General features: G+C 43.8%; 1 protein-coding gene and 1 non-coding gene across 2 annotated transcripts; one reads left to right on the top strand and one right to left on the bottom strand.

Moving 5' to 3' along the window:
- Positions 1-4,023: 4,023 nt before the first annotated feature.
- On the top strand, positions 4,024-7,978 carry LOC124676825 (uncharacterized membrane protein At1g16860-like). Its single transcript, XM_047212849.1, has 5 exons — positions 4,024-4,189; positions 5,324-6,346; positions 6,765-6,920; positions 7,103-7,314; positions 7,450-7,978. Exons 2-5 carry the CDS (start codon positions 5,453-5,455, stop codon positions 7,640-7,642), a joined length of 1,455 nt encoding a protein of 484 aa, XP_047068805.1. The 5' UTR covers positions 4,024-4,189; positions 5,324-5,452; the 3' UTR covers positions 7,643-7,978.
- A 579-nt stretch (positions 7,979-8,557) lies between these two features.
- LOC124679870 lies at positions 8,558-8,660 on the bottom strand. Its single transcript, XR_006995294.1, has one exon. It is a non-coding gene; the product is annotated as a U6 spliceosomal RNA (small nuclear RNA).
- Between the last annotated feature and the right edge of the window lie 15,923 nt (positions 8,661-24,583).

Below are 24,583 nucleotides of genomic sequence, written 5' to 3'. Positions count from 1 at the left end.
CATCGGATCTCCTGAGATCCGGTCGGTTTTCGTGTTTGTTGGTGTGATTTCATGTTAGTCTCTTCCGATCTACGGTTGTCATTATTGGCGATGGTTGCTGCACTGGTGCCTTGGTCCTTTGGGACCTTAGCACGATGACTTCCCGTCTGTATACTACAACAAGCTCTACTACGACAAGCTTTGCCTGACTCCAGCGATGAAGGGGCGAGGATAGCGGCGCGCCTTCGGCTCGTGCTAGTGTCTGTAGTCGTCGCTAGGTGGTCCGAGTACCAATTTGTAAGTTTCTTTACTTTTTGGACTATTTGTACTACCATTGATGATTATTAATAGATTGGTGATTTCTCGCAAAAAAAATGCAGACACATTGGTGAGAGGATCATGATCCATCCGATGGGTAATAACTAGAAACCTATCTATTTTCTCTAAAGTTGGAACAACATGATCATTACACCAAGTATACTTCCTATATATTGCTTAGATGTAAATCCACCATATTATTAATTTCAATAATAATATTGAAAATCACACTCCATCTAGTTACCCCACCTGTAATTTATTTTACTCGCATTCCTAATCAAGTTGAATTAACCACGAAATAGAGAAGGGAATTTAATTCCACAACACAAATGAGCAAACTTTCCCTTAACAAACTTCTTTTCCTATAGATTGAGCAACACCCTATATAATAATTAAATTCCATTTAAAATCATCACGACTATTCTTAATCAAACATCTCACAAGAACTCTCTTTACTACACTTTTAGAACTTCAAAATCAGTATTTTTTCACCCCAACTAAGATACCAACAGATCTACCATGTGAGGGTGAAACATACCAAAAGAAGTTTTTTCCTTGCCCCAATTTGATCCAGCCACACACCCTTTAAACTCCCTTAGTTGAGTTTCTTAGATTCCAATGAAATCAGTGCCATACTCATCCATTACTTCCCTAGAATGTTTCGTTTTGTTAGTACATCCCATCCCTCTACCATTCCAAGACATGTCTTTTTTTTTACTTCTTGTTCAATTTAATTTTAACTTTATACTTAACACTCACATGGTCAATGGTTTTTTAATAAACATTGTGCCAAATGATACAGTAATCATAAGGAAACTCATAATGATCCTCTAAATCACCAATCTATTCATCATCATCTTTAGTGAAGGCTTAAGAACATTCATGTCAAATTGTGCCTGACAATTTTTAGCATCCAATCTATCAGAATCCATATTTTTTCACAACTTTAGCATAATTAATGTTAAATAATGTCCATTGTTTGTATTCTTTTTTCTACGTTTCCACCCAAATTAACTTTCATTTTTTCTAGCTAGATCACAAAGACAATCAGGTGCATAATTAACAAAAGTTGGGGAATGTGTACCATGAGACTCCAAGTTCCTCTTGATAGAGTAAGATCTTTTGCATTGTCCATCATCTTCCCATCATTATGTGGCCTCAATCTTTGTGTAATGTTCTCAACCAAAGATTTTTTTCCTTTTGATTTATCCTTCATGATTTCTTTTTCCACTTCAGCTTCACAATCCTTATCCATATTCCCAATCTTCTGAGACAAAATAACCCCTCTTGGTTGCCCAGTGCATCTTTCTCCTCAGTAGCCCCCATATTTTGAGAAATCCTCTCATTACCACCCAGCCCATAATTTGTAGCATCAACATAGGCAACAATAATTCCTTCATCCCTCATCTCCTTCTCGACCTGCATATTATACCGCAGTTGAGCAGCCAAAAGCTTCTTCTCCATCTACCCCCTTGCCACTGTCTCCCCAGTCCACCTCCATTGCCCTTCGCTCCTCCGCTAATCTTCCTCCCCAACCCACACCAACCCTAGGCCACTCCTCGATAACCATAGGAGGAGGATGCGTCTCCCTCCAAATATTTTCCCTTGTTTCGAGTTTTCAGCTGGCACCTAAGCCATAAACTATCCCTTGTAGTACATCTAGTACCGTTCAATTGGGGTGTTAACGTGTTGTACGAACAATGTTGGTGGGTTGATGGGTGCGTGCAAGTGTGGTTTGGGTCTTAAGACAAATATATATCCGACCGTTGGTTACCACTTACCAGCACACGCACGTATATAGTACTGGTTTCATCTATAAATTTTGCTGCAACTTGGCTCACCTCAAGATCAGCAGCTCCATCCATCGTCCGGTTCGTCGGCACCTCGAGCAAGAGAGCGCATACGCGTGTGCACCTACGTAGGTATATGTATTTCATGGGGTTGCGGGTTCTATACGTACGAACAAAGGTAATACTCGTGTCCGTTCGTCCAGAGACGAGACTTGTAGTGCAATCCACTCAACTCAACTCGAGCGCTACCAGACCGGCCGGCCGGTCGAGTGATTTAACACACATGACATGGCATGATGATGGTTACTTGCAGGCGATTATGAGCTAATTGGCCCATTAGCCTCGAGTGGCGCACTTGGCCGATTCATGGCCGTTGCTCTCACGCTCTCAAAGATTTCCTTATTTTTCTGAAGCAATTGTTGGACACAAACAAAACGATCCAAAAAAGGAAATGACGCAAGAAAGACTGCAGAACAGCAAATTGATGGCCCGACGTTAGTGGGAAATGGAGAGACGCAGGCAGGGCGCACGCACGTACCGTCGCGATCGATCATTCCGTTGCTGGATGTTAGCGCGGGCTAATCAATTGCCACCACCAGGGTAGTTAATCACTTCCGATACATGGACGATGGAGAATTACTACGTACGCCACCCGGTTTTGTTGCAATGTATCGCAATTATTAGAATTTAGATATACCAAGAGAACACCTAACTATCAGTCCGTATCAAATTAGTCATTCAGATGTTCAGTTTTTTTTAAATGGTGCTATCTCCGTTCAAAATTTAAGCCATTTTAGAAAGCTCATTTAATTTTCTAAAAGGCTTATATTTTGAAATGGAGGTAATATGTACCTAAACACACTTCAACGTGTTTGTTCACTCATTTCAGTTTGCATGTAGTTCACACTGAAATATCTAAAGCATCTTATAAAGGCATGTACAACGCTGGTGCTAAGCGCAGATGCTAGGGTCGATATCTCGACTGTTTTGTCCAATTCCAGTTTAGTCTTGGGGTTTCTCTTGGAGTCGGTGCAAATCAAGATGCCGCACGTTCGTGCCAGGTATATGCACCGAGAGTGGGGGGGGGGGGATAGAGAGACATAATCAGTGGATAGACGCTAGCGAATTAAGCATCTACAGTTGGAACGACCGGTGCTAACATAGATACGAATTGAGAAATAAGTAATTTATTTTTGTTAAGCGCCTTGGCTTGTACAAACCCTAATTCAGAACGGAGGGAATAATAAATAGTAAAATCTCGTATCTTTCGTGTTCATTATACATGGTGCATATGATTACTCTTCCTATATGCACGCAACATTACCAATGAACACTATCGTACGATGTAGAAATCTTAAAATATCTCGATAACATACCTTTTTTTTCTAGGGAAAAATTGCTACATGACACCATTATTTTCTGGCATTTGCCAAAACACACGGCCCAATTGTGTCTTTGCCAGGTACCATTATAATTCTGTGGCACATTTGCCAGAACACACCACCTGGCTAAAAACGAAAAGTTTTGCACTTTCTCCTGGGATGAGTAGTTTTGAAGACAAAATGCACGACTTTCCGTTTTCGGCTAGATGGTGTGTTTTGGCAAATGTGAAACGGATTTGTAATGGTACCTGGCAAAGACACAATCGAGCGGTGTGTTTTTACAAATGCCAGAAAATAACTGTGTCCTGTAGAAAATTTTCCTTTTTTATATAGCTGAAAATTCTATTTTTGATATTAGGGGAGTATCTGTTTCATTGTGCCAATATTTATTTTTTCACTTTTAACTCCGGGGAGGAAAATGCAGTACATATCAGGGGCAATTCCGTCATTTGGCACCCGAGCAGCAGCCTCACGGGGGAGGAAGGGAGGCGTCCGTCGTTGTAACAGACAGCAGAGAGAATACGCGCTCCCACCATCCCTCCATTATTTCCTCTCTCCACCTCCCCGTTTATTCTCTCCCTCACCTTCCTGCTCTCTGTCCCCGTCTTCCATTTCTGCGCTTTTCTCCTCCCCACTCCCCACTCCCTCGTCGTCCCAAGCTCACACACCCCACCCTCGCAGATTTTTCTTCAACACAGCGCCGCCACCCGTTCTCCCGAGGTACGCACTCCTCGCGGCCCGAAACCGCTGTTCTTTCAGCGGATTCTTCCTCCCTCGAGGCGCCATTGCCGTCTCCCACCTGTTTGTTTCTTGGCTCCAACGAGCAAGCATAAAGATTTTTTTTTTTGCGTGGAGAAGCTGCGAATAGGCGGAGTGGGTGGGGAAAGCCACTCAGCGAAAGATGGTGATTTTAGCGGTTCTTGGTGCGATTATTGGGATCTAGGGGGGACCAGGGGCCCCATCCGCGGGCGTGGTAATGCGGCGCTTGGGCTTTTGGTGTGTCGGTGGAGCAAGTTTCCGGTCAGATTTCCGCAGATTCGTTCGTCTTTGCCGGGGCTCGGGTTTGGGGGGAGCGAGGCACGGCCGGGCTTTTAATAATTATTCAAAGGGTTTTTTCTCGGAATTTCGGGCTTACTTTTTGATGGCTGGAGCTTTACTTGTGTAGTCCAGGAATCATTTGTGAGCTAGTTCTTGTCTGCTACATCTAGTAGTAATATATAATTTCTTTACAAAAATAGTTGCTATATTTCCCATCTTGCTCTATGAAAAGGATGTCTGGATCTGGCGGCAGTTCTTCGATCTGAAACGGGCATTGCCACCGTCAACTTTTGCTGCCGTGCTGTAATTTACTTTCCAGCACTAGTTTGCCCGTATGCTAAGTGCTGGTTGGGGAGTAGAATCGATTAATGGAGAATGGTCTCAATTTTTTTTATTTACCGTTCTGGTTGCTGCAAATGATTATGTTGGCTAGTATGTCTGTCAGTTCTTTGCTGACAGCTCAAGCTATATATAAGATCCGATAGAGTAAAAATAAAGTATATATGATACCGTAATTTTTTCTTGGAAAAGTTGGTTCTTGTTCTACTATGCTTTTCTTAGTGTTGTCCCATGCATCGTATTTCTAGTTAGCTCATATGTGCATGTTACTATAGTTAAATCTCTGATGTATTAAAAGGTCATTCATGTCAAATCCCCGAGATGTTCTTGATCAGTATTGTTGTGGTTCTTATCATTGTTGATTTTTTTTCTTCATCTGCTGTTTGTTCTAAAGCAAGTATCTTTTGGTCACATACTGCCAAAATGTATTTGACCTGTAATAGTTTTTTTTAATATAATAGTGTGTCCTTTTTTCAGGAGCTGATGCGAGGTGTAAGCTGTACTGTGAGAAGGACAGCTGTGCACGTCAAGATCCAAATTAGTCTCGCTTGATTACATTATATCTGGTTGAATACTAACATACACTTGATTCTGCTGCTTCGAAACATGGGTTCTAGATTTCCATCACATCAGCTGAGCAATGGCCTGTATGTATCTGGCCGAAAAGAGCAACCTAAGGAGAAGGCCCCCACCATTGGCTCCAATGTGATGCCATACACTGGTGGTGACATCAAGAAGTCTGGAGAGCTTGGGAAGATGTTTGACCTGCATGCTGAGAAGTCCAGGAAATCTGGTCCTTTGGGCAATGCGCCTTCCAGAAATCCTTCATTTGGGGGTGCTGCTTCAAACTCTGGACCTGTCTCTAATGCTGGCGGCCGCTCAAACTACTCTGGTTCTCTTTCGTCTTCAGTTCCTGGTGCCGGCGGATCGGCAAGAGCAAAATCTAACTCTGGTCCTCTCAATAAGCATGGAGAACCAGCAAAGCGTTCATCCGGTCCCCAGTCTGGAGGTGTGACCCCAATGTCTCGCCAGAATTCTGGTCCTCTCCCTCCCATGCTTCCTGCCACTGGCCTTATCACATCTGGGCCTATTTCTTCCGGGCCACTGAATTCTTCTGGTGCTCCAAAAAGAAAAGTATCTGGATCTCTTGATTCTGCTGCATCCATGAAGCTGCGCGCCACATCGTTTGCTCACAATCCGGCTGTTACTACTGTCACCACGGAAGGTGGTGGTTTCTCAATCAAGGGATGCTTTGCAAAGTGCGTATTCTGGAGTGCACTCGGAATCTTGGTTGCAGGGTCTATATTAGGTGTCTTCATTCTTGCTGCTGTCCACAATGCGATTATGCTGATAGTTATGGTAGCGATGCTTGGTGCTGCTGCTGCACTTCTGTCTTGGAATGTTTGGCGGGGGAAAAGAGGAGTGATTGGGTATGTCAATCGCTATCCTGATGCTGATCTCAGAACTACAAAAGATGGAGAGTATGTCAAGGTTACAGGGGTATGTGAAATGTTTCTGATATTGTTGATTTATTCTACTAACATATGATACTGCTATTGCGATCTGGGCTAATGACACTAACCTGAACATAGTTGAGTTTATACAGTATCTATATTATCAGGTGTCATGTTAATTCCCATGTTCCTTTCTGTCACGTGTGCTTTGGACATCTATATCAGCACATAATATAGCAATATATCATGATATTACTGTATTTTGTTTTAATATTCATGGTACCTATAACTGGATTCTTATATATGATCACTTTGTTTCCACGCGTAGCATTTGTTTTGCCAGTTTTAGGGATTGCATAGGTTGATAGCATATTATTTCTGTTCCTGGAACATACTGCTGCAACCATTTACGTGTTCCGTTATCAGTTAGCATTCAGTAATGATCAGTATGCCAAACATCACAGGTTGTTACCTGTGGAAATTTCCCACTGGAGTCCTCATATCAAAGGATTCCGAGATGTGTGTACACTTCAACCAGCCTTTATGAGTATAGGGGATGGGACTCCAAAACCGCGAACGTCAAGCATCGTCAGTTTAGTTGGGGATTAAGGACAGCAGAGGTGGGTTTTGTTTTTCACGAATGCTGAACTGTAATGTCTAGAAAAAAGATGTTTAAATGAAATTGATACAAAGAATTACTTTCGAATATAAAGATAAGTACGAAAAATGTAGCTTCTGCCATTATATTGCTTTGATCCTAACTTGACTGTGACCCTAACATTTCACCGGGTAACTTTTGCAGCGACATGCGGTTGATTTCTACATTTCAGATTTTCAATCTGGGCTTCGAGCATTGGTGAAAACAGGATATGGTGCGCGGGTGACACCATATGTGGATGACTCTGTAGTAATTGACATCAATCCTGAGAACAAGGACATGTCCCCTGAATCTCTAAGATGGCTGCGTGAGAGGAAGCTCTCAAGTGATGGGCAGACAATGCGCCTAAAAGAAGGGTATTATTTTCTTTATGTTAGTTTCCACCTAGAAGGCTGTGGCAATGCATAAGCTAGAGATATTTACCTGTATTCCGAAGACACGCCAAAAGATATTAGTGATTCATTGCATTTTTCTTTATCATGTACCTGCAGATACATCAAGGAAGGCAGCACGGTGAGTGTTATGGGGGTTGTTCAAAAGAATGACAGCGTGTTGATGATAGTTCCTCCACCTGAGCCAGCCTCAACTGGTTGCCAGTGGGGCAAATGCTTCTTCCCGTCTAAACTTGATGGACTAGTCTTGAGATGCGAAGATACTTCAAATACGGATGTCATACCAGTATAGCAAGCTGGATGCTGGAATGGTTGCTGCTGGAGGGGGAAATCGGCTTGTCGAATCTTTTGACCTCGGGTTGGGTTTGCTTGGTAGAATATTATTAGAACTGAGAAAAATGTACAAATGTTAGGTGTGATTATGGCTAGTAAAGATCAAGGATGGCCGGTTAATCTGAGTTTGGTTGTATAGTCCTTTTTTCAATGTGTTTCGTCCTCGCTTCCTCTCTTTTTTCGGTTATGGGCTCTCAAATACTTGTCGGATATGATGGCTTTTGCGCTGTTTGAATACTTGGTGGAATTGGGTTTGTATGCTATTTAGGATGGATTTATTGCACTGCTCTTGAGATCATGTTGTTCTAACATTCTTGCGTTCACATTATGTATGTATCTGCTGGAAATTGCGAATGCAGTACACTAGCTGTGATAATCAGTAGCTTGCCTGCTTAACTTGAATATGGATGATTTGCAGCAGAAATAAAATTCCTTTGCCCTTCTAATGAGTTTTAGTTTTTTCTTACATGCATACACGTGTAATCCAATCAGAATAACAGATATTGCGTTGTGTGCATAAAAAAAATATCTTCACATTGCCTGTGACACTGGAAGAGAAGTCCATAGGATGAATTCATTCGTAACTTTAGTCGAGATTGAGATTTTTTGGGTTCTTACCGAACGTAATGTGGCGAGGACATAAGAGGTGTATGTAGAATACAATGAATAGGAGCAACCAGCAAGACGTGCCACACAATAAAAAAAGAGCGACCAGATTGTAAGTGATGCTCCAATAGGTGTTCGTGATGAAATGCAGGGATCTATCTGTAACAATTCTGAGGGTTTTCTGGGCGTAGTTGCAACAGAAAGAAGGCTCCAAGGGCATATCCGTAGCAGAAAACGTGGCACCAGGGACCGGAGTTTGAAATCTCAAAAAAATTTGGACCATTTCTCGATTTGTGCGTGTCATCCTTGCGCAGGGGCCATGCTAATCTTCTCTGTATCGTTCCAATTTTATCGGATGTCCCCGAAGGGACGAAACTAGCTGCAGCGAGCGAGTTTATAAACCGGTCGGAAGCCTCTTCGATTTCCGAGGTGGGACTAAACCATCGACCCCGTTGCTCTCCGCAGCCGCGCACGCAAGCCATCCGAGCGAGCGAGAGCCTCATCCTTGCAGGCCCAAGAGCCCAGCTCGAAGGTTCTCTGTGGAGTGCAACCCACTACGTGGCCCAAATCATCAGAGAGCCAGAGTCTCCAGACGAGCGGTCCATAAAGCAGTATTTTCGATTGTAAAACAAAGCAGTATTTTTTTTTCGAATTTTAGAGTCCGTCCTTTTTTGAGAGTTTAAACAATTGAATGTCTGGGGCAATCAGGGTCAGTTCCAAATATCGTGTTGTGTTTGTTCCTGGAGCGTAGAGGTACTATATAGTAGTGTGTGTACTTACCTGGTGAGGTGCCTCAGCGGTAGTGTAAAAGGTTTCATTTATCCCCTGGTGTTCTGAACTTCCGACTCTCTGGCTGTCAGCCTGCCAGCAACTGTGTAGCCTTACGAGCACCAACACTTTGGCCTAAACAATGAGCATGCCAATCTGAGCCGGGATGCTCGTAACTAAGGTTGCAAAGCGGCGCCCCACTTAGTCCTGCAAAGACTGAATTAAAACAAAAGTCTCACTCAGATCTAGGAAAAAAATACGAAGGAACTAGGTATGACTGAGTAAAATTTGTCCCGCATCTCGTCCCGCTTCGCAACCATGCTGGTAGGAAAGAACTGGGGGGGTTAGCGACACAAAGGGGGGGTTATGATCAAAGGCGCGCCAACTGGGGGGTTATCATCAATTTTCCCGAAAGAACTACTTAAAATGGTGGTGTACCGATGAAGCCACTTCAAGGTTCAGGTAATCGCCTAGGTTCAGGCCATCCCCGCCAACCTGCGGGGTTCATCTACCTGTCTGATCTTGTCCAAGTTCACTGGTCATTCAGCCAGCGACCGACCTACATGAGGAGCTGAACCGTGTCCATCATGTCCATGGAGGTTCGCACATGTCATCGGACACGGCTGCAACTTGTCGCAGTGACACCGCCGCGAAAAAGCACGCATAGTCCATCAGGAAGGAATTGACGAATCACTTACTGAAGATCAAAGCAACACAAGATAGTAAAGGCACAACTAAACAAGGGGCAGCAAACAAAACCTTGTGGCGATCCTAGTGCTGATGGAGGCGGTGGAGGGAGATCTCCCAGCGCAGGTCCCAAAGCTAACTGTCCCAACTACAAGAAGATCACAACAGGAGTTCCTCTCCTCTCCCTTCTCTCCCTTTGTTATTCCACGATCATCCAACAACCATTCCTAGAAACGGTCCCCAAACGCCGTCACGACATTAAAGACGCATTTGGTAGCCTAGACCGATGTAGTTTTCTAGGAAATATCAGTTCTAGAATGTGACAATGTATAGGGTTAGTGGCAATGTATGTCCCATGTGAGTGATCACCATGTCCATGTCCATGTCAACGGAGCAGCCATGCCACGGTGGTTCATCCATGGACACCGGCGGACCTACCGTCCATGTTGACCGGGCGCTTTGGTAGCCTAGACCGATGTAGTTCTCCATTCTCCAAGACATTCTGCATTGTGACGATGTGTAGGGTTAGTGGCCAGTTCTCGAGGAAGAGTGTGCCACAACATAGGGCAAAGCCTGGAGGGACCTTTATCTCCCTACTTGGGCCTTGTGCCCCGCCCGCCATGGTGGCCATTCTGCTCGACACATAGCTGCGTGGGAGGGGGCGTCCCTATCTATAGCCCTCGTGATTAAATCCCCGGTGCCGCCATGGCTGCCCTCATATTGCGATTGGCTAGGTTGCGAAGGGGGAAAATGATTTAACACCGGCACCACGACCGGGTTAATTGGCGTTGCCACGTCGCAGATCATCCGCGACGACCTCGCGGCCCATCAAGGAGAAATTGGGGTTAGGGTATCACTCGACGGAGGGGGCGATGCAGACATAGGCGGTTGATGGGACGTGAGAGAGGTCAGAGTGAGTGAGAGAGAAAGGAGGGGCGTGAGCCGGTGACACTCGATTGGATTGTGCGCATTGGAGTTATTGGGCGTCTTCTGCGCTTTCCCACACGTGCAACTGTTGCAGCCGCCGCTGCAGTTTTGTGCTCCAACGGGCCAGGCCAGGGGTGCTTTAGAACATGTGTGAGCCACAACACAGAGGAGCCCAGCCTCCCGAACACGCCAGTTTCGGTTCTCCATGGTCTGATTAGAGAGCATGCGACGTACCAAACTCGCCCTAAACATGTGCATGTTGTTGAATGGCATGCGTGCCATACCGACGATGGACTGCAGCACTTCCCGCGGAACTATTGAAGCAAGATATCTCTCTTTTTTATGGAGGAACTAAGATTCTGATTTTAACTCAAGTTCAAACTAGTTCACATATCGACGATGCGTGATATGCAAGCCCGGCATTTTACATACGCAAAGTATTATCTAATTCAAACTAGGCTAATGTGCAAATAAAACTAAACTATTCGGTTTGGATTAGGAAGCGGGATGGATCAGCGCCGCTTTGCAACCTAGTATGATCGAGTGGCCCCATTCAATGTTTTGAATCTCAATGGACTTTGTGCATATTTGAAGGAAAATGATTCAAAAAAGTTGAATTTATACTAAGATTGTGTCCACTCATCTGCATTGCCGCCGCTGAAAATTTCTGCCTGGGTCCACCTTGGGTATGCTGCCCGACGCCGTTGAATGGCGCGGCCGCATGCGTCAGGCCGTCAGCTCAGGCTGCTGACAGCGTAGCAGCTAAGGGCGCGTTTGGTAGGCTGCATGCATCTTGGCTCGCATCGGGCTAGCAATTTTCGGCCCGTTTGGTTGCCTGGGCCGAGCCACGTTCTTCCAGGAACCGCTTCTCAAAGCAGCGTTGGGCCAAACTCTGGAGGAACGCTCGGTTCGGCAGTTTCCAGCGGTGCAAGCAAATCTCCACGCCAGCTGATTGATACGTCTCCGACGTATCGATAATTTCTTATGTTCTATGCCATATTATTGATGATACCTACATGTTTTATGCACACTTTATGTCATATTCGTGCATTTTCTGGAACTAACCTATTAACAAGATGCCGAAGTGCCAGTTGCTGTTTTCTGCTGTTTTTGGTTTCAGAAATCCTAGTAACGAAATATTCTCGGAATTGGACGAAACAAAGACCCAGGGGCCTATTTCGCCACGAACCTTCCAGAAGACCGAAGAGCATACGAAGTGGGGCCACGAGGTGGCCAAACCACAAGGCGGCGCGGCCAAGGGGGGGCCCGCGCCGCCCTGTGGTGTGGGCCCCTCGTCAGCCCCCCGACTCTGCCCTTCCGCCTACTTAAAGCCTCCGTCGCGAAACCCCTGAGGAGAAAAAACCACGATACGGAAAACCTTCCAGAGACGCCGCCGCCGCCAATCCCATCTCGAGGGATTCTGGAGATCTCCTCCGGCACCCTGCCGGAGAGGGGATTCATCTCCCGGAGGACTCTACACCGCCATGGTCGCCTCCGGAGTGATGAGTGAGTAGTTCACCCCTGGACTATGGGTCCATAGAAGTAGCTAGATGGTTGTCTTCTCCTCATTGTGCTTCATTGTTGGATCTTGTGAGCTGCCTAACATGATCAAGATCATCTATCTGTAATACTCTATGTTGTGTTTGTCGGGATCCGATGGATAGAGAATACCATGTTATGTTAATTATCAAGTTATTGCATATGTGTTGTTTATGATCTTGCATGCTCTCCGTTATTAGTAGAGGCTCTGGCCAAGTTGATGCTAGTAACTCCAAGAGGGAGTATTTATGCTCGATAGTGGGTTCATGCTGCATTGACACCAGGACGATGTGAGAAAGTTCTAAGGTTGTGTTGTCTTGTTGCCACTAGGGATAAAACATTGATGCTATGTCCGAGGATGTAGTTATTGATTACATTACGCACCATACTTAATGCAATTGTCTGTTGCTTTGCAACTTAATGCTGGAGGGGTTCGGACGATAACTCTGAAGGTGGACTTTTTAGGCATAGATGCGGTTGGATGGCGGTCTATGTACTTTGTCGTAATGCCCAATTAAATCTCACTATACTTATCATGACATGTATGTGCATTGTTATGCCCTCTCTATTTGTCAATTGCCCGACTGTAATTTGTTCACCCAACATGCCTTTATCTTATGGGAGAGACACCTCTAGTGAGCTGTGGACCCCGGTCCATTCTTTTATCTTGAAATACAAATCTCTTTGGAATACTTGTTTTTACTTGTTTTCTCTGCAAATAATCATCTTCCACACAATACGGTTAATCCTTTGTTACGACAAGCCGGTGAGATTGACAACCTCACTTTGTTTCGTTGGGGCAAAGTACTTTGGTTGTGTTGTGCGGGTTCCACGTTGGCGCCGGAATCCACGGTGTTGCGCCGCACTACATCCCGCCGCCATCAACCTTCAACGTGCTTCTTGGCTCCTCCTGGTTCGATAAACCTTGGTTTCTTTCCGAGGGAAAACTTGCTGCTGTGCGCATCATACCTTCCTCTTGGGGTTGCCCAACGAACGTGTGAAATACACGCCATCAAGCATATTTTACGGCGCCGTTGCCGGGAGATCAAGACACGCTGCAAGGGAGTCTCCACTTCTCAATCTCTTTACTTTGTTTTTATCTTGCTTTATTTTATTTACTACTTTGTTTGCTGCATTATATCAAAACACAAAAAAATTAGTTGCTAGTTTTACTTTATTCTTGTCTTGCACTCTATATCAAAAACACAAAAAAATTAGTATACTTGCATTTACTTTATCTAGTTTGCTTTATTTACTACTTGCTAAAATGAGTAATCCTGAAGTTGAAGTTCGTTCATTTAAGCAACAAGGAGGAGAATGTTTAAAAGATGCTTGGTATAGAATTAGTGATGCCCATAATAGGTGCACTAAGAAACACTCCACCACTATCCTACTCGGGAATTTTTATGTTGGTATCTCTAGTTGGAATAGATATGTTCTTGATTGTCTCGCGGGGGTAACTTCCTAGGTGCTTCCGCTTTAGAGGCTAGTTGCATTATTGAGAGTTTATTTGGAACACCACCTGTTAATGAAATTAAAATTGAAACCTCCCTTGAGGATGTTATGAAAAAATTGGAAACCATAGAGAAAAATTTTAGTGTTGAAACTAAGTTGGAGATGTTACTTGTTAAAAGCTGATAAACTTGATAAATCCTTAGGAGGAATTGATGAAAGAATTAGTGTCCTAGGAACTTGTGTTGACCATGATAATCAAATTAATAGGATTGGCGAACTTGAAAAAGCTATGGGAACTTTGGGTTCAACCTTTTCATCTTTACAGTTTAGAGAGAAAGCTTATGTGGGAAAGGAGCAAAAGTTTATGTATGCCTCTAAAGTGCCTAAACCAAAGAAATATTATTATAGGCCTAAAATTGATAAAGCCCCTAGTACCACTGCAAATGGGGGAGCTTATGATATCAATGCACCACCCTTCGATAACACTTGATATACACTTTCTGCGCCTAGCTGAAAGGCGTTAAAGAAAAGCGCTTATGGGAGACAACCCATGTTTTTACTACAGTATTTTTGTTTTATATTTGAGTCTTGGAAGTTGTTTACTACTGTAGCAACCTCTCCTTATCTTAGTTTTATGTTTTGTTGTGCCAAGTAAAGTCTTTGATAGTAAAGTAAGTACTAGATTTGGATTACTTGCGCAGTTCCAGATTTCTTTGCTGTCACGAATCTGGGTCTACCTCCCTGTAGGTAGCTCAGAAAATTAAGCCAATTTATGTGCATGATCCTCAGATATGTACGCAACTTTCATTAAATTTGAGCATTTTCATTTGAGCAAGTCTGGTGGCCTAATAAAATCCATCTTTACGGACTGTTCTGTTTTGACAGATTCTGTCTTTTATTTCGCATTGCCTCTTTTGCTATGTTGGATGAATTTCTTTGATCCATTAATGTCCAGTAGCTTTATGCAATGTCCAAAAGTGTTAAGAATGATTGTGTCACCTCTGAACATGTGAATTTTTATTATGCACTAACCCTCTAATGAGTTGTTTCGAGTTTGGTGTGGAGGAAGTTTTCAAGGATCAAGAGAGGAGTATGATGCAATATGATCAAGGAGAGTGAAAGCTCTAAGCTTGGGGATGCCCCGGTGGTTCACCCCTGCATATTATAAGAAGACTCAAGCGTCTAAGCTTGGGGATGCCCAAGGCATACGATGTCTACTTTCCCCTCCTTTCACGTAGACAGTGTTGGGCCTCCAAGAGCGAGAGGTTTGTAGAACGGCGGCAAGTTTTCCCTTAAGTGGATCACCCAAGGTTTATCGAACTCGGGGAGGAAGAGGTCAAAGATATCCCTCTCATGCAACCCTGCAACCACAAAGCAAGAAGTCTCTTGTGTCCCCAACACACCAAATAGGTGCACTAGTTCGGCGAAGAGATAGTGAAATACGAGTGGTATGAATATATATGAGCGGTAGCAACGGTGCCGAGAAAATAGCTTGCGGGCGTGTAGTTGATGGTGGTAGTATTGCAGCAGTAGTAACACGATAAAACGAGTAAACAAGCAGGTAGTAACTCAGCAGTATTTAGGAACAAGGCCTAGGGAATAGACTTTCACTAGTGGACACTCTCAACATTGATCACATAACAGAATAAATAAATGCATACTCTACACTTTTGTTGGATGATGAACACATTGCGTAGGATTACACGAACCCTCAATGCCGGAGTTAACAAGCTCCACAATAATGCTCATATTTTAGTAACCTTTAGTGTAAGATAGATCAACGAGACTAAACCAAGTACTAGCATAGCATGCACACTCTGTCACCTTCATGCATATGTAGGAGGAATAGATCACATCAATATTATCATAGCAATAGTTAACTTCGCAATCTACAAGAGATCATGATCATAGCATAAACCAAGTACTAACACGGTGCACACACTTGTCACCTTTGCACACGTGCGGGAGGAATAGAACTACTTTAATAACTTTGCTAGAGTAGCACATAGATAAATTGTGATACAAACTCATATGAATCTCAATCATGTAAAGCAGCTCATGAGATCATTGTATTGAAGTACATAGTAGAGAGATTAACCACATAGCTACCGGCACAGCCCCGAGCCTCGATGGAGAACTACTCCCTCCTCATGGGAGCAGCGGCGGTGATGAAGATGGCGGTGGAGATGGCAGCGGTGTCGATGGAGAAGCCTTCCGGGGCACTTCCCCGCTCCGGCAGGGTGCCGGAACAGAGACTCCTGTCCCCCAGATCTTGGCTTCGCGATGGCGGCGGCTCTGGAAGGTTTTCCGTATCGTGGTTCTTCGCCTCAGGGTTTTCGATCCAGGGGCTTTATATAGGAGAAGAGGCGGCGCAGGAGGGTCGAAGGGGTGGCCACACCATAGGGCGGCGCGGCCCCCCCTCTGGCCGCGCCAGCCTATAGTTTGGTGGACCTGTGGCCCCCCTCTGACCTCTCTGGTGTGTTCTGGATGCTTCCGGGGATTCTAAGATCTTTGGCGTTGATTTCGTCCGATTCCGAGAATATTTCGTTACTAGGATTTCTGAAACCAAAAACAGCGAGAAAACAGAGCCGGCACTTCGGCATCTTGTTAATAGGTTAGTTCCAGAAAATGCACGAATATGACATAAAGTGTGCATAAAACATGTAGATAACATCAATAATGTGGCATGGAACACAAGAAATTATCGATACGTCGGAGACGTATCAGCATCCCCTTCTTCATCGACAACATTATCAGGTTCCTCCCCTGAAACTATATTTTTATTCCGTCACATCTTATGCGCTTTGCTTGGAGCGTCGGTTTGTTTTTGTTTTTTGTTTTGTTTGAATAAAATGGATCCTAGCATTCACTTTATGGGAGAGAGACACGCTCCGTCTGTAGCATATGGACAAGTATGTCCTTAGGCTCTACTCATAGTATTCATGGCGAAGTTTCTTCTTCGTTAAATTGTTACATGGTTGGAATTGGAAAATACTACATGTAGTAATTCTAAAATGTCTTGGATAATTTGATACTTGGCAATTGTTGTGCTCATGTTTAAGCTCTTGCATCATATACTTTGCACCCATTAATGAAGAAATACTTAGAGCTTGCTAATTTGGTTTGCATATTTGGTCTCTCTAAAGTCTAGATAATATCTAGTATTGAGTTTTGAACAACAAGGAAGACGGTGTAGAGTCTTATAATGTTTACAATATGTCTTTTATGTGAGTTTTGCTGCACCGTTCATCCTTGTGTTTGTTTCAAATAACCTTGCTAGCCTAAACCTTGTATCGAGAGGGAATACTTCTCATGCATCCAAAATACTTGAGCCAACCACTATGCCATTTGTGTCCACCATACCTACCTACTACATGGTATTTATCCGCCATTCCAAAGTAAATTGCTTGAGTGCTACCTTTAAAATTCCATCATTCACCTTTGCAATATATAGCTCATGGGACAAATAGCTTAAAAACTATTGTGGTATTGAATATGTACTTATGCACTTTATCTCTTATTAAGTTGCTTGTTGTGCGATAACCATGTTTACGGGGACGCCATCAACTATTCCTTGTTGAATATCATGTGAGTTGCTATGCATGTCCGTCTTGTACGAAGTAAGAGAGATCTACCACCTTAATGGTTGGAGCATGCATATTGTTAGAGAAGAACATTGGGCCGCTAACTAAAGCCATGATTCATGGTGGAAGTTTCAGTTTTGGACATATATCCTCAATCTCATATGAGAATAATAATTGTTGCCACATGCTTATGCATTTAAGAGGAGTCCATTATCTGTTGTCCATGTTGTCCCGGTATGGATGTCTAAGTTGAGAATAATCAAAAGTGAGAAATCCAAAATGCGAGCTTTCTCCTTAGACCTTTGTACAGGCGGCATGGAGGTACCCCATTGTGACACTTGGTTAAAACATGTGCATTGCAAAGATCCGGTAGTCCAAGCTAATTAGGACAAGGTGCGGGCACTATTAGTATACTATGCATGAGACTTGCAACTTGTAAGATATAATGTACATAACTCATATGCTTTATTACTACCGTTGACAAAATTGTTTCATGTTTTCAAAATAAAAGCTCTAGCACAAATATAGCAATCGATGCTTTCCTCTTTGAAGGACCATTCTCTTTACTTTTACGTTGAGTCGGTTCACCCATCTCTCTCCACCTCAAGAAGCAAACACTTGTGTGAACTCGTGCATTGATTCTTACATACTTGCATATTGTACTTGTTATATTACTCTATGTTGACAATTATCCATGAGATATACATGTTACAAGTTGAAAGCAACCGCTGAAACTTAATCTTCCTTTGTGTTGCTTCAATACCTTTACTTTGATTTATTGCTTTATGAGTTAACTCTTATGCAAGACTTATTGATGCTTGTCTTGAAGTACTATTCATGAAAAGTCTTTGCTTTATGATTCACTTGTTTACTCATGTCATTACCATTGTTTTGATCGCTGCATTCATTACATATGTTTACAAATAGTATGATCAAGGTTATGATGGCATGTCACTTCGAAATTATCTTTGTTATCGTTTTACCCGCTCGGGACGAGCGAGAACTAAGCTTGGGGATGCTTGATACGTCTCCGACGTATCGATAATTTCTTATGTTCTATGCCATATTATTGATGATACCTACATGTTTTATGCACACTTTATGTCATATTCGTGCATTTTACGGAACTAACCTATTAACAAGATGCCGAAGTGCCGATTCTGTTTTACTGCTGTTTTTGGTTTCGAAATCCTAGTAACGAAATATTCTCGGAATTGGACGAAACAAAGACCCAAGGGCCTATTTCGCCACGAACCTTCCGGAAGACCGAAGAGCATACGAAGTGGGGCCACGAGGTGGCCAAACCACAAGGCGGCGCGGCCAAGGGGGCCGCGCCGCCCGTGGTGTGGGCCCCTCGTCGGCCCTCCGACTCTGCCCTTCCGCCTACTTAAAGCCTCCGTCGCGAAACCCCCGAGGCGAAAAACCACGATACGGAAAACCTTCCGCGAGACGCCGCCGCCGCCAATCCCATCTCGGGGGATTCCGGAGATCTCCTCCGGCACCTGCCGGAGAGGGGATTCATCTCCCGGAGGACTCTACACCGCCATGGTCGCCTCCGGAGTGATGAGTGAGTAGTTCACCCCTGGACTATGGGTCCATAGCAGTAGCTAGATGGTTGTCTTCTCCTCATTGTGCTTCATTGTTGGATCTTGTGAGCTGCCTAACATGATCAAGATCATCTATCCGTAATACTCTATGTTGTGTTTGTCGGGATCCGATGGATAGAGAATACCATGTTATGTTAATTATCAAGTTATTGCATATGTGTTGTTTATGATCTTGCATGCTCTCCGTTATTAGTAGAGGCTCTGGCCAAGTTGATGCTAGTAACTCCAAGAGGGAGTATTTATGCTCGATAGTGGGTTCATGCCTGCATTGACACCTGGGATAGTGACAGAAAGTTCTAAGGTTGTGTTGTGCTGTTGCCACTAGGGATAAAACATTGATGCTATGTCCGAGGATGTAGTTATTGATTACATTACGCACCATACTTAATGCAATTGTCTGTTGCTTTGCAACTTAATACCGGAGGGGGTTCGGACGATAACTCGAAGGTGGACTTTTTAGGCATAGATGCGGTTGGATGGCGGTCTATGTACTTTGTCGTAATGCCCAATTAAATCTCACTATACTTATCATGACATGTATGTGCATTGTTATGCCCTCTCTATTTGTCAATTGCCCGACTGTAATTTGTTCACCCAACATGCCTTTATCTTATGGGAGAGACACCTCTAGTGAGCTGTGGACCCCGGTCCATTCTTTTATACTTGAAATACAAATCTGTTGCAATACTTGTTTTTACCTGTTTTCTCTGCAAACAATCATCTTCCACACAATATGGTTAATCCTTTGTTACAGCAAGCCGGTGAGATTGACAACCTCACTGTTTCGTTGGGGCAAAGTACTTTGGTTGTGTTGTGCCGGTTCCACGTTGGCGCCGGAATCCCTGGTGTTGCGCCGCACTACATCCCGCCGCCATCAACCTTCAACGTGCTTCTTGGCTCCTCCTGGTTCGATAAACCTTGGTTTCTTTCTGAGGGAAAACTTGCTGCTGTGCGCATCATACCTTCCTCTTGGGGTTGCCCAACGAACGTGTGAAATACACGCCATCACTGATGCAAAAGGAAATCTTTGGTGCACGCACGGAGACGAGAATGGAGATGGCGGGAGCTGCGGCGCGCATCGGCAAAAAGCGAAAAGGGGGGCGGGAAGGATTCCGTCACCTCCAGCCGCGCCCCATGGCCTGTTTCTACCCCCTACTCCACTCTCCCCCCAAAATTCGAGCTCCTCCTCCCGTCGGCAAGCAGGTAAGAGGCACACGCATCTCCGGTCGGCGACGGTTGCAGCGGTGGCGGCGGTGAGTACATCTGGGCCGCTTCATCTACTTCCTGGTCCAGCGCATCTTCACCTTCGGCGATGACTGTAAGGCATTCCTTATCCCGGTACCGCGGTAATGTTTAGATCTAGGTTAGGAGTAGTCAGATCTTGTCTAGGTTTGGTCTTGTAGCAGGGGTTAGTTCGGATTGTGGTGAGCTATCATGATCTTGCTAGGGTTCGACATTTTCGGTTGCTACTTTGTCCCAAATGTGCGCACCTGCCATGATCTTGCAAGGGTTTGTGCTATTCACCGTTGCAATGAACTGCTTGTCTGATTTAGGATAATTGTTGGTATAGTTTGTGCTATTCACATGTTTTTGCTTCTAAGTAGATTCACGTTATATGTACTACGATGTGTGTAGAACTCCTTCTGTGATGACTTTAGCCAGACGCTTGTCTGCGTTGGGGACTCTCAGATCCCTTCGCAAGTTCCTGATTCACAGCCCTCCTATGACTCCAAGGTGGCGGTCACCCCTCTTCCTGTGTCTGACCTGGTGGCTGATGACCCACAAGTATAGGGGGTGTATCGTAGTACTTTCGATAAATAAGAGTGTCGAACCCAACGAGGAGCAGAAGGTGTTGACAAGCAGTTTCGATGAAGGATTCACTGTAAATGCTCACGGACAAGTATTCGGGGGTTTTGATATAGCGAGATAAATAAAGTACAAGTAAATAAAATGCGAGAGTAATAGTTGCAGCAAGTGGCCCAATCCTTTTTAGCACAAAGGACAAGCCGGTTTGTTTACTTATAATGACCAAACGTTCTTGAGGACACACGGGAATTTAGTCTAGTGCTTTCGCTTCATATAGCTGATTAATCTTCATTATTTTGATAAGTGTTGTGTGGGTGAACCTATGCTAATGCACCGCCCTTCCTAGGACTAATACATACTTGTGATTATACCCCTTGCAAGCATCCGCAAATACAAGAAAGTAATTAAGATAAATCCAACCACGAGCCTTAAACTCTAAGATCCTGCTATCCCTCCCGCATCGATATACCAACGGGGTTCGAGTTGCTTGTCACTCCGGCAACCCCACAATTAGCAAACGAATACAAGATGTATTCCCCTAGGCCCATAAAGGTGAAGTATCATGTAGTCGACGTTCACCTGACACCACTAGAAGAATAACACCACAACTTAAATATCATAACATTGAATATCAATCAACATAGTTCACTACTAACATTTAGACTTCACCCATGTCCTCAAGAACTAAACGAACTACTCACGAGACATCATATGGAACATGATCGAGAGGTGATATGATGATGAATAACAATCTGAACATAAACCTTGGTTCAATGGTTTCACTCAATAGCATCAATAACAAGGAGTAATCAATACGGGAGAGTTTCCCTATCAAACAATCAAGATTCAACCCTAGATGTTACAGCGGTGACGAGGTGCAGCGGTGGAGATGGCGGTGTCGATGGTGGAGATGATGGTGATGATGATCCCAATGAAGTCCAGCTCGATGACGATGACGATGGCGTCGATTTCCCCCTCCGGGAGGGAATTTCCCCGGCGGATTCCTGCCCGCCGGAGAGCTCTTTTCTCTCTGGTGTTTTCCGTCCCGCAGAGGCGGCTGTGTCTCCTCGCGATTATTCTCTGGAGCTTAGGTTTTTGGGGCGAAGAAGTACGCGAAGGAGAGGCGGCCGAAGGGGGCTGTGGGCCCCCTCCCCACAAGGCGGCGCGGCCAGGCCAGGGCCCGCGCCGGCCTATGGGGGGCCCATGGCGGCCCTCCTCGGTCCCTCCTTTTGGCTGGCTTCGTCTTCGGGAAAAATAAGATCTTCGGTGTAATTTCCGTCAATTGTTGATCTCCAGAAATATTGCATTCTGACGGTGCTTTTTCCAGCAGAATCCTGACTCCGGTGAATGATTCTCCAATAATCATGAAACATGCAAAATAGATGAAATAACATAAGTATCATCTCTAAATATGAAATATATCAATGAATAACAGTAAATTATGATATAAAATGGTGATGCAAAATGGACGTATCAACTCCCCCCCAAGCTTAGACTTCGCTTGTTCCCAAGCGAAACTGAACTCGGTAAACAAGACCACATGTTTATGGAGTGAAGAGTCGATAAATAAAATACGGACAAGAAGCATCATATTAATTCACACAAGACATTCTAGTGAACAACTTCCCAATATGATTCAACTTGAAACAGGTAAAAGGAAATCACAAATAAAGGTGCATAGGAAATCATAATTGGTGATGGCAAACTTCGTTCTTGGTCAGAGAACATTTAACAGATTGTACTTATTTATCGAGCAGCGCTCTTATATTAAAGCTTATAGCAAAACTTGCATACTCAATCATAATAATCTCCTCATAATCATTGATAACCTTCAAAGCTATATTCATTCAGATAAAACTTGTACTAAACAAGGAAGAATAAAAGGCATGATTAAATATATCACAATATAGATGGTTGGATCACAACAACTCAATTGCTTGCTTAAGATGGAGGGAAATAGGTTTACTGACTCAACATGAAAATAAAAGATAGGCCCTTCGCGAGAGAAGCGAGGGATTAAATCATGTGCTAGAGCTTTTCAAGTTTTGAAATCATATAGAGAGCATAAAAGTAAAGTTTTGAGAGGTGTTTGTTGTTGTCAACGAATGGTAGCGGGTACTCTAACTACCATATCAACCGGACTTTCAAGAGCGGCTCCCATGAAGGACGTTATCTCTACCGAGCAAGGTAGATCATCCCTCTTCTCTTTTGTTTACACATGTACTTTAGTTTATTTAAGGATGACACTCCTCCCAACCTTTGCTTTCTCAAGCCATGGCTAACCGAATCCTCGGGTGCCTTCCAACATTTCACATACCATGGAGGAGTGTCTATTGCAAAATTAAGTTGCTTACTGATGAATCAGAGCAAAACATGTGAAGAGGATTATTAATGAGAGTTAATTAATTAGGGCTGGGAACCCCTTTGCCAGCTCTTTTTGCAAAGTTATTGGATAAGCGGATGAAGCCACTAGTCCATTATGAAAGTCTGTCAGAAGTAAATGACAAGATCGAAAGATAAACACCACATACTTCCTCATGAGCTATAAAACATTGACACCAATAAGGGATGATAACTTTTGAATTGTTTAAAGGTAGCACATGAAGTATTTACTTGGAGTGGCGCAAAATACCACATAGTAGGTAGTTATGGTGGACACTGATGGCATAGGTTTGGTTTAAGGGTTTGGATGCACGAGAAGCATTCCCTCTCAGTACGGGTCTTTGGCTAGCAAGGTTGGTTAGCAAGCATAAGAGTTGAGGGAAACAAACAAATATACATGTGATAGAAACAATCATGCATCTTTCTTGTAAGCACAAATAATTTTAACTTCAGAATACTAAGCTCATAGCTAACAAGAAAGAAAGATAGTGAAACAACATATCTACATGTATTTCCTCTTTTCTACTTAAACTCAAAGTGTTGTTACTATTGACCAATGCTAAGTTTGCCAAAACCAAATAGATTTAATCAATGCTCCCAAAGTGATACCAATACTAACAACAAGATCAATCACATAATAGAGATTGCAAACTAAAATAAGATGTGCAATATGTAAATGATAAAACTTCTCATTAATATTCCATAACGATAACTCACACCAAGGGATACATAGATAACTAACTAAAGAGAGATACTTCCACACTGCAAACTATCTTATATGATAACTTCCCTACTCATGATATGACACTACTTGATAGTAAAAAGGTAAAAGATAGTGATGATGTGATACCGCGGCACTCCCCCAAGCTTGGAACAAACCAAGGGGATGCCAATACCGATGATGAATTACTCCTTCGGTGATGATGGTGGTGGTCCGTTCCTGCGATCCTTGAAGATCTCCTTCAGCTTTAGCTTCTCAGTTTGGCAGTTCTGCATTAAGACTCGAAGAGATTCATTGTTATCTGAAAGTGGCGGTGGCGGCCTTGTGATGGGAATTGAGTAATATTCCAGCATTCTGCGAAGTCGGTTGTTCTCCTCCTGAAGTATCTCCACTTCCCTTCTCAGAGCACGGTATTGATCACAAAACTCATCGGTAACCCGTAGTGCTTCCTCCACACAAGGGAAAGAGTTGAGGCTAAGAGCAGGTGGTAGAGGTCCCTGCAAGTTATGAGAAAAAGAACGTCCAGTGTTAACCGATCCCACCAAGATTGGCTTACTCTCCACAGTTTGCCGCTTCCTTTTTATTGATGACATCTCCTTCGCTTCCTCCTTGAATTCTTCCTTCAAATCGGGGTCTTGAATATTCTCCTTCAAAGGCTCCTTGTCCTTGTTGTTGGAGACCATGGTGCTTCTTAGATCAAAAACGGATCCTGGCAGAAAACAGCTCGAAACAAAACACGACGAGAAAACGATATACGGACCTCCAGGGGTCCGGGGGATTATATAGCAGAAATTTTCACGACAGAAGGAAAGTACCAG

Source organism: Lolium rigidum, chromosome 7, assembly GCF_022539505.1.
Source record: "Lolium rigidum isolate FL_2022 chromosome 7, APGP_CSIRO_Lrig_0.1, whole genome shotgun sequence".
In the NCBI taxonomy this organism is placed as follows: Eukaryota; Viridiplantae; Streptophyta; class Magnoliopsida; order Poales; family Poaceae; genus Lolium; species Lolium rigidum.
The sequence above is the reverse complement of the archived record's forward strand: the minus strand, read 5'-3'. Positions and strand labels throughout refer to the sequence as shown.

Excerpts from the sequence above, each read along its gene's own strand:
- LOC124676825 (XM_047212849.1), top strand. The coding sequence starts at position 5,453 with ATGGGTTCTAGATTTCCATCACATCAGCTGAGCAATGGCCTGTATGTA. Across the intron at positions 6,921-7,102 it reads GGGGATTAAGGACAGCAGAG|CGACATGCGGTTGATTTCTA; the intron begins GTGGGTTTTGTT and ends TAACTTTTGCAG. Across the intron at positions 7,315-7,449 it reads ACAATGCGCCTAAAAGAAGG|ATACATCAAGGAAGGCAGCA; the intron begins GTATTATTTTCT and ends ATGTACCTGCAG.